This window comes from Electrophorus electricus, chromosome 11 (assembly GCF_041902795.1).
Source record: "Electrophorus electricus isolate QZ-2024a chromosome 11, ASM4190279v1, whole genome shotgun sequence".
Lineage (NCBI taxonomy): Eukaryota > Metazoa > Chordata > Actinopteri > Gymnotiformes > Gymnotidae > Electrophorus > Electrophorus electricus.
Genome location: NC_137507.1, coordinates 2,352,501 through 2,362,500, shown reverse-complemented (window position 1 = coordinate 2,362,500; position 10,000 = coordinate 2,352,501). Strand labels below are relative to the sequence as shown.

Sequence of the window (10,000 nt, the reverse complement as noted above, 5' to 3'; positions counted from 1 at the left end):
CCCACCAGAGCCGAGTTCATTAGCAGGTGAGAACCAGTCATAATGCGCGACGATTGCGCCACCCGTGGAATGAGCTCCTACACTCCCGAGAAACGGCGGGGCCGTCAGGTGCGCATTAACGCGACGCCGCTAGTCATTTCTGTGTCACGCCATCTGAACTGTAATTTGCGTGTTTGACACGACGCCCACAGAAAAGCAAGACATCTCACTTCAAATTACCCGTACGCATTTACGCTTTACAACTTCTGCCATAATATTCATTTCTAATATTACTTAATATATAATCAATTTAATAGCTAATATTTATCATTTTCATAAAAAAACATTGCTGCTAAATAAAACGGCTGAAAATTAACTCAATTTATGCAATGCAAATAAGTCCTCAAGCAAAGCTTTAAAGTATATTTCATAATAGGACATTAAAGAATATTCCAAAATAGTTTTAGGCTCTGCAGACTGTAACTTTAAATCTCCCCCATGATCAGAAAGCCAGACCAATCATAATTTAACATTACAAAAACACCAACATTGCTTTACATACCCTAGTAGCCTCACACTCTAAGACACACCAGTTGAAGTCATGCTTAGTGACCGTCCAGTGAAGATATCAACAGAAAGACTCAGTGACAGTTTCAATGTGAAGCTCAGACCAAAACTGTTGCAGTGTTATTACTGCATTAACACGCAATGGCGCAAAGTTCTGATTCTGAGCGTTCTCAAACCTTGCGAACATAGGAGGTCCTGAAAACATCAGGACAATTTTCCTACTCAACATGTTCAGTTCAAAGGCAAAAATTCATCAACAAAACAAAGCAGAAGGCACCGGCCAGAAGGCCTGTTAAAAGTGGCGGGGTGGGACGTGGGCGGGGTGGGGCTACTCACTTTGAGGGAGTCGAAGCAGGCGATGACCCTCCCATTCTCCACCTGGCAGCTCTTGGCGGGGTGGGCGAACTTACATTCAGAGTCGGGCCTGGAGCACGTGCCACGCTGGAACTCCCGGCACACCTCCAGGGTCAGCCATTTCGTGTCCCGGATGGTTGTCACATTCACTGCCATTTCTGATGGCGCCAAGGTGCTTTGGGATGAGGAGCGGGTGAAAGAATATCGCTAGGGAGGTGAAAGGCCGGTGGGGGGGAATCCAGGTGGTACGGCGGCGTCAAGGAAAAGCGCGGGTGTAGGTCGTTTCGTCCAGGTTATGGTTGGTGCAACGCGGCGGAGAGCTCGGGGGCGCTGGGGCGCGCTGGACGGGCACAGGCAGGGGTCGGGCTGGCCTGCAGTCAGGGTACCATCCTCGGCACCTGCTGTCGCGTTCTGGAGCCTCCCGTGGTCTGCTTGTCACAGGCCTCAGTCTGCGTGTGTGTGTGTGTGTGTGTGTGTGTCTCTCTCTCTCTCTCACACACTCACTCTTCTCAGCTGAACTGCCTGGCTGGGCGGATGGTGAAACTCATTATTGATTATGTGCGGTTGAGAAGGGACGCAGAGCAGGCGGGCTGCATGGAAGTGGAGGGAGGTAGCAGCAGTTGCACGCACGCACACACACACACACACACACACACACACACACACACACGCACACACACACGCACAGAGTTTTCACACAATTCTGTTCCACCGGGCGCTGGATCCTTTATGAGACGGACTCGTGGAGGGGCACGAGAAGCGGCATGGGGGCACTCGGGAAAGGGGCGGGGCTGCGGAGGGCGTTGCTATGGTAACCAGGTGCCGGTGGTCCCCGTCTCAGGCTGTGGGCGTTGGCTGGCACGGAAGCGGAATGCAGAAGCGCAAGGGGGAGGGGCGGGGGCGGGTCTGGCCCTTTTCAAGCCGTCCAAGCAGCAGATGTCAAAGGCACGTCAGTCAGTAAGAACCTGTGGGGGAGAGAGAGAGTGGTCGTTTACCTCCCCCATCACACACACACACACACACACACACTCACACACACACACACACACACACACACACACACATACGCACATGCACAGGCAAAGTCAACAGCTTCTACTCCAAAGTGGAAAAATCAAATCAAGCTGTGTATCTCTTACAGCGAGGCACCAGGCGGCCCAGCATGGCAAATGTATTTAAAAACGAGAGAGAGAGAGAGAGCGAGAGCAAGTGAAGGAGACGGGCGCGAGAGCGGAGAGAACCAATCGGTGTGAGCCAAGCTGGGGCAACATTCCGGGCTGAGCGCCAGGTGTGAGAAAACACCATCACCGCCAGGTCACAGCACCCAACCACAGGAGGAGAAAATGAGAGAGAGAGAGAGAGAGAGAGAGAGAGAGAGAGAGAGAGAGAGAGAGAGAGAGAGAGAGAGAGAGAGAGAGAGAGAGAGAGAGAGAGAGAGAGAGAGAGAGAGAGAGCAGGCTAAGTAAAGTAGGATAAGTAAAGCAGGTTAGGTAAAGCAGGATAAGTAAAGCAGGCTATGTAAAGCAGGTTAGGTAAAGCAGGCTAAGTAAAGCAGGTTAGGTAAAGCAGGCTAAGTAAAGCAGGCTAAGTAAAGCAGGTTAGGTAAAGCAGGATAAGTAAAGCAGGCTAAGTAAAGCAGGTTAGGTAAAGCAAGCTAAGTAAAGCAGGCTAAGTAAGGCAGGTTAGGTAAAGCAGGATAAGTAAAGCAGGCTATGTAAAGCAGGTTAGGTAAAGCAGGATAAGTAAAGCAGGCTAAGTAAAGCAGGTTAGGTAAAGCAGGCTAAGTAAAGCAGGCTAAGTAAAGCAGGTTAGGTAAAGCAGGATAAGTAAAGCAGGTTAGGTAAAGCAGGCTAAGTAAAGCAGGCTAAGTAAAGCAGGTTAGGTAAAGCAAGCTAAGTAAAGCAGGCTAAGTAAGGCAGGTTAGGTAAAGCAGGATAAGTAAAGCAGGCTATGTAAAGCAGGTTAGGTAAAGCAGGATAAGTAAAGCAGGCTAAGTAAAGCAGGTTAGGTAAAGCAGGCTATGTAAAGCAGGTTAGGTAAAGCAGGATAAGTAAAGCAGGCTAAATAAAGCAGGATAAGTAAAGCAGGTAAGGTAAAACAGGATAAGTAAAGCAGGCTAAGTAAAGCAGATAAAAACACTTCTTTGTTTTAAACTGCTGCAGTCCCCCTTTGCCCTGACCAGCCCTGCGGGCAAAGCCCTGGGCCATCGGGGATGGGTGCCCGACGCGCCAGCGCCCACAGTGCCCGGAGCCAATTCCATTACCAGCGCATTAAATATGAAGCAGGCCATTTATCTTCCCTCCTCGTTCTCTCATTCTCTCATTCTCTTTCAGCGCCTTCATTTCCTTCAGGCCCTCTTCTAATGTGATGTGTACTCAAGACCACACCCCCAGGGTAAAAGCAGCAGGGCAACAGGCAGGCCACACCCTCTAGCAACCGAAGGACAAGGCGTGGCCAAACTTTAGACATGTCAGATGGAGAGCTCGGTTAGGTGGGCAAACAAACACTCGTGGCTTGGTGGCAACTTGCCTGTGTGTTCACTCGGCCTCTTATTACATTGTAATCTCTGTCTCTCTTACTGCACTTTAGATAGATATATAGATAGAGTGATAGATAGATAGATAGATAGATAGATAGATAGATAGATAGATAGATAGATAGATAGATAGATAGATAGATAGATAGATAGAGAGATAGAGAGATAGATAGATAGATAGATAGATAGATAGATAGATAGATAGATAGATAGATAGATAGATAGATAGATGATGTGAGCAGTGTTTGAAGTAACGGGGGGAGCTTCTTCTGTGCCTCTCCTCACCACAAGCTGCAGCCTGTATAATTCCACTCCCATACCTCCCATAACACATGCCCAATCTCTCCTTACCCGAACACACACACACACACACACACACACACACACACACACACACACACACACACTCACATCCATTCACACACATACATACATGCACACACATGCCTCTTTAACTGTGAGGCAGAACCAATGTGAGAATCCAGAGCTTTATGAAATCAGGGGCAAATGACTTGAAACACACTGACATACACACAAACAAACAAACAAATATACACAAACACAAAACCATTTCTCACTCAAAACAAGTAAAAATACAGTGTGAACATTCTGGCTGCCAAATAACATACACCACATAGAGTGGTTCCAAAAATAAAAGAAAAAGTTCACCAACTTATAATCTTGTCACCAAACACAAGCTTGAGTAAACTGTGACTGTAATTACTCAAAATAAAGCTTTTTAATGGCTAGGGGGTGATAAAGTTTTACATCAGACTTCGTGTAGTGTAGTACCATTCAGATACCTCAGCAGCCAATGATACCATAATAATCACTCCATCTGCTTGGGTAAATATTTAGATGTGCCAGTAAACTGCAGATACAAGGTGTGGTACTACTTAACTCAACAGCATGTCAGGATTAGCTGTAGGTGTGATATTTCCTGCCCCCACCCACTCTGTTGGAACACGCCTCCCTTGTTAGGCCCCACCCACTCTATTGGGCCCCGCCTACCCCATTAGACCCTTCCCACCTTGCTGGTTGAGAAACAGTTTCTAAAGTAGCCAGGATGTAAACACCGTTACAAGACAGCATTCTTCACCAGAATGCCTGGCCGATCGTTTAAAAGGCAGGGATCTAAAATTACAATCCTGAAGCGACAACATTTTTTTTTGTTGTTGTTGACAGGCAACATTAGAAGGAAGGTTTCGACCGAAGGGTTACTGAAATTTATAAAATAAATAAACAAACACTGAACAAATAGGTTATCAATAAATGTCTGAATACAAATTAATTATGAATAAGGTCATTCCATATAGCCAAGGGCTCAGAGATATTAACCACTCTCCCTTGCTTTGCATCAAACTAATGATATCTAATGGAAACACATACATACACACACAAGTATACACAGACTCACATATGAGTAGTCTCCCTCTCTCTCTCTCTCTCTCTCTCTCTCTCTCTCTCTCTCTCTCTCTCTCCCTCCCTCTCTCTCTCTCTCTCTCTCTCCCTCTCTCTCTCTCTCTCTCTCTCTCTCCCTCTCTCTCTCCCTCTCTCTCTCTCTCTCTCTCTCTCTCCCTCTCTCTCTCTCTCTCTCTCTCTCTCTCTCTCTCTCTCTCTCTCTCTCACACACACACACACACACACACTGTTAGTTACACCAAACACTGGTGTGTGTAGGTGTTTTATATGCACCTTGTAAGTGGTTCAGAAAGGGTTCGAATATTGTGACTTTGGTGAATATTGTGATTATCTTTAACCAAGGACAAAATTCACCTATTGGTCAAATTTGAATGATTTTCCATTTATCTCCAGTGATGTTATTAAACTAATAGGAGTTTTGAATTTGTACTGCGGTGTTGTTGAGTTAATGGCACCAAAGAGTAGTGAAAGTTAATGGATCTATTTCACACGATAATGCTGAACCCAAAAATGTGTTCACAACATCACTTATCAGCCACACCTGCTGGCTTATTAAAAATAATTGAATATTTATTAGTATTCATTAGGCTTATTGGTGGTGTTGTTTGTATTGCCAAGTGGCAAGTAACCACAAAATAGCCTGCACAAGTCTATCTCTGTATCTGTCTGTCTCTCTGTGTCTGTCTCAGTCTCTCTGTGTCTGTCTCAGTCTCTCTGCGTCTGTCTCAGTCTCTCTGTGTTTCTCTTTGTCTCTCTGTTTGTCGCTGAATCTGTCCGTCTCTCTCTCTCTCTCTCTCTCTCTCTCTCTCTCTCTCTCTCTCTCTCTCTCTCACAGACATGCTCACACACTGAATACTTCAGGGTGTATTCTCCTTCAGTCATGGGACACAAATGACATATATAAGTACCTGTGGTGCACCACACTGTACATTTCACATGCTGTACAAGTCACAAGACTCATCCACCCATAACCCCCCCCACACACAGTCAGTAGGACGGTTAAGGGCGTCCATCTGAGTGCAGCTCACATGGCCTCTTCCAGCTGGGTCTGTGTAGGTGGGTGGGAGCAGGAACGGTACAGGGACATTCCTCCCAACCCTCTGCGAACGCGGCTTCCAGTGGGCCGTCGTGCTCGCTCCTCTGCTCAGGTCTTAAACGTGGGAATAACGGGAGACTCTGGGCTCCTCTATGCCTCATGTTCCCGCTATATCTGTGTTCTGTTCCGCTCATTCGTGCAAACACCGGCCCATGTGCAGGGCACCCACGCTCTGATGTCAGCGTATCCCAGAATTCCAGGCTGCGCATGAGTAAGTAAGATAAAGTGTAGGGTCAGAGGACACAGAGGACTCTTCCCTAAACTCTGTCTTTCTCTCTGTCTCTCACACACATGCGGAGGGAGCACCGCATGGACATGTATATATGTATATAGCAGTAAGGCCTCCATATACCTCTGTACACCAAATGAATCACAGGCACCAGACAACAGAGGGTGTGTATGTACATGGGTGTGTGTATGTGTGTGTGTGTGTGTGTGTGTGTGTGTGTGTGTGTGTGTGTGTGTGTGTGTGTGTGTGTGTGTGTGTGTGTGTGTGAGAGAGAGCGAGAGAGAGAAAGAGTGACAGTGAAAAAGAGATATCAGTGAAAATTGAAGGTATGCCAAAAGAGAGCTTGCAAGCATCAATGAGGTGGAACGAAAAAAGAGGGAGGGAGGGAGAGAGAGAGAGAGAGAGGGAGGGAGGGAGAGAGAGAGAGAGAGGGAGGGAGGGAGGGAGAGAGAGAGAGAGAGAGGGAGGGAGGGAGGAGAAAGCTCTACTCTGTCTGCCATCTTTTCACCTTGAATGACTTCTGCAGTAGCTGGAGCCAATCTGCTGCTCCAGCTACACCACTGACCTTTGGATTGCAAACAAGGCCGAGCTTCGCTCATGAAACGGAGCTCTTCAGTCCAAAGAAAAAGGACCAAAGCCCAACCCTTGAGCTCCGAGGCCCACCTCCCACTCCTCTCGCGGAACGTCTAGAGCTGGACTTTTTATTTTACTCTTCGTTTTGCCAAAGACAGAGAAGACTGATCACTGTGTGTCAGGACCGGCAGAGCGACTCTCAGCTACCGACTCCCAGCTGCTAATTCCCACACAGTGTCAACCAGAGTTTTCGATGTTTCATCACAGGCTTCCCGAACCCGATCTTAAAACCCACGTTCCCAGGAAAAACCACAGAAGTCACACTTTGGCCGAACCCCTGACTCCAAGGACGTCGTTGGCCGAGCGGCTTTGCGGGTCAGTGGCGGGAGGCGTCTCTCGCTGCCTGGTCTCGCTCTCCTGGAGCGGGTGTTCCTCGGCAGTGATTCAGGGGACGTCGGGGAACGTGGCGCTGGCTCCCAGGCCTTGAGGCACAAAGCGCCTCTCACGTCTGCTCCCGTCACAGGGGCGGGGCGGGGCGGAGCGGGGGGGGGGGGGGGGGTTGGGATGGGGGATTGAGGGGGAGTGACAGAGCAGCGCAGCAATAGAAGCGGAAGAGGGCAAGCAGAACGGAGGAAGAGTTAGATGAGCAGAGTCGGGGGAGGGGTGGAATAAAAGGAACAGATGAAATGGAAGAAAAGGGAGGGAGGTGGGGAGGAGAACAGAGGGACCGAGAGAAAAAAGAAGCAGAAGGCCGTGCGGCTCGCATTCCGACTACAGCTTTTATGACTGTTATCTCTCCCTCTCTCATATCAGCCATCACAGACTGGTGATGGTGAAACAAACGCAGAATTTTTCCGTGTGCATCACCGTACTAAGGAATATCACGGCCCTGTCAGAAACGGCAACAATGTTATAACGACACGTTTACGACGTGAGCGATGCGGAACGCTGCGCTGTGTCTGCTCTCATTTTTATGCTGTTTTCCGTAGTTTTCCGTAGTAATCGCAGCTATATATATTTTTTTGATTCCCTAAAGGTTTGCTAAAGCTCCCGCTTCAATGGCCTGCCCAGCTCAGAAGTCCCATCATGCACTAGGACGCATTTGTCCTTCACACGTTATTCTGCCTTTGCCAGCCGAAGACAGTGGCCTTTAATCTGGCACTTCAGGTTTGGCCAGAGTGACTCCAGGAAAAGTGTGTGACGCGCATACCGATAGGTTCGCACATTCTGTCGCTACGGAATTTCTTGAGCTAAGGCAGAATGCCGAAACGGCCCTGGGGGTTTTAACCCTGTCTCGACCATGGCAGGGACGCTAACCTTGCACTCTGCAAGGTCGTTGCTGTGAAGGAGCACCAGGCGCGTGAGAGGGTTAAAAACGATCGTTAACGCGATGACTCGCCGTGTTCGTGGGCAGAAGCTCACGCTGGAAAGGCAGGCCAGTCAGGAAGTGACGGGACAATTTTGGCTACTGCAAAAACAATGTTGTTGAAGACGTGCAAAAACGGCAAAGCCGCGCTAACAGACGGAACATGTATCAGGAGGACAGTTCTCATCCATGAAAATGGAAATTTGTCCTTCCTTCTCACATCCATCTGTGGGTGTGTATGCGGAATACTGCTTATACACCCCCAACCACACACACACACACACACACACACACACACACACACACAGGATTGGATCCTCAAGTCCCAGTAATACATACAGATAATTTGAATGCAGGAATGCTTACACACACACACACAGAAACCTCCTGTGTGTAGAATTGATCAGGTATTACTGAATAACAAGTAGTTCTGTTGGTTCATTACAGTTTCTCTCAATTCCTTACAGTTTAATCTGCAATGTCTTAGTTCTAAAACGCCTGAACACATTTCTGAACGTTTTACACACATTTTTACAAATCCTGATATGTTTTGAGTAAAATTAAAAATAAACATTGACTTCTAAACCATAAACATTCTCTCCAAAGTCCAAAGTTAATTGCTCACCCCTAGACACCAGACAGACACCAGACAGTTATATATGAACTTCTATAAGAAGCTCCATTTTTCATGCATGCACACAGCTGCACACACTTCAGAGTGTTTTACAGTCACAACAGAGTAAAGAAGTTTAAATCTGTCTGACGGCATGGTGCCTTTATTCTGTAACCGGTGTACAGCTCAGGCCACTAACCCACAGCAGGCTGCATCTGTGGACTTCACACAAAACCTGATTTTACAGGCGGCTATACACCTATACACACTGGACTTTACACACCAACCTGCCTCTCAAATCACAGATGATCCTCCTACTATTTCTCACCTCTACTCTTCCTCACCTCTGCTCTTCCTTGGTACATTCTAGCAGGCCTCACACACTAAACGCTGTTATTTACTGTAAGCTCCGGTTTATTTGTGCGTGTGTCCATGTCCAGTTGTTTTGCGGAGGAGTTCACTGGATGAAGGCTCAGGCAGTTCAGTGTGTAGATATAACACATCCACCCATGTGTGGCTTTCCACAATAAATCAATAAATCAAATGCATCTTTGAATTATACTGAATAAAAATATACTTTCTTTGATACATTAGTCTGCCTTTGCTTCTGTGCGTAATATTCTTTAAGGGAAATAATATTCTGATATCATATGTCTGATCACTGAACTCATACAGAAGAACAGAGCAATGTTTGTTTTTCTGAGTGTGTTTGACCTGCCGAGGGCAAATTTCTGTCACTGATTCCCAAACACATGGATTTTCGCTGCTTCCCAGAAGCGGCCGGAGAGTTGGCCAGGAGAGGGATTCCCAGAGGCTTTGTGAAGCGTGCAGTGTCCAAGGAGTGTGTGAGCACAGTCCAGTCTAGTAAAATGTCTTTAGAGTTTTGCCTCCTGAGTACCACCCGAGGCCCCTGAATTTCAGCGACTGAGAGTCATGTTCTAGTTGTCAGTAACAGTGTGTAGGCTATCATGGAAAAACTGTAAATAAAATAAAATAAAATAAAATAAATAAAAAAGATAATAAAGCAAAAATAATGTCAGTAAATAAATAAATGTTTTTAATTGTATACATGCATATGCTTATAACCACCCTCTGACAGCTGAGTTTCTTGGTTGTGTGTGTGCGTGCGTGTGTGTGTGTGTGCATATCCAGATGCTGCTGTGTAGGTGTGTAGGTGCTGCATGTGTGTGTGAAACTGTGTATGTGTATTTCTGCTCACACATTCTGACGGCACTCTGCTTTAATGTGTGTGTGTGTGTGTGTGT

The 10,000-nt window shown here is 47.0% G+C and overlaps 1 protein-coding gene and 1 long non-coding RNA gene across 23 annotated transcripts in view; both read right to left on the bottom strand.

Annotated features, from left to right (window-relative positions):
- The window catches only part of LOC145659928 (uncharacterized), a 2,909-nt gene extending 2,041 nt beyond the window's left edge, over positions 1-868 (bottom strand). The window contains exon 1 of the long non-coding RNA XR_014126103.1: positions 1-868. This exon is cut by the window's left edge and continues 58 nt beyond it. This is a non-coding gene — a long non-coding RNA (uncharacterized LOC145659928).
- Positions 1-10,000, bottom strand: part of LOC113583019 (muscleblind-like protein 1) — a 76,448-nt gene that overhangs the window by 54,285 nt on the left and 12,163 nt on the right. For 18 of the 22 annotated variants that reach the window (XM_081723576.1, XM_081723578.1, XM_081723575.1 and 15 more), the window contains one exon: positions 883-1,865. The exons of the other annotated variants lie outside the window; for them this stretch is intronic. In XM_081723576.1, coding sequence (XP_081579702.1) covers positions 883-1,056 — 174 coding nt within the window. In that variant the 5' untranslated portion in view covers positions 1,057-1,865. The remainder of the gene's footprint in view (positions 1-882; positions 1,866-10,000) is intronic. 22 annotated transcript variants of the gene reach the window in all.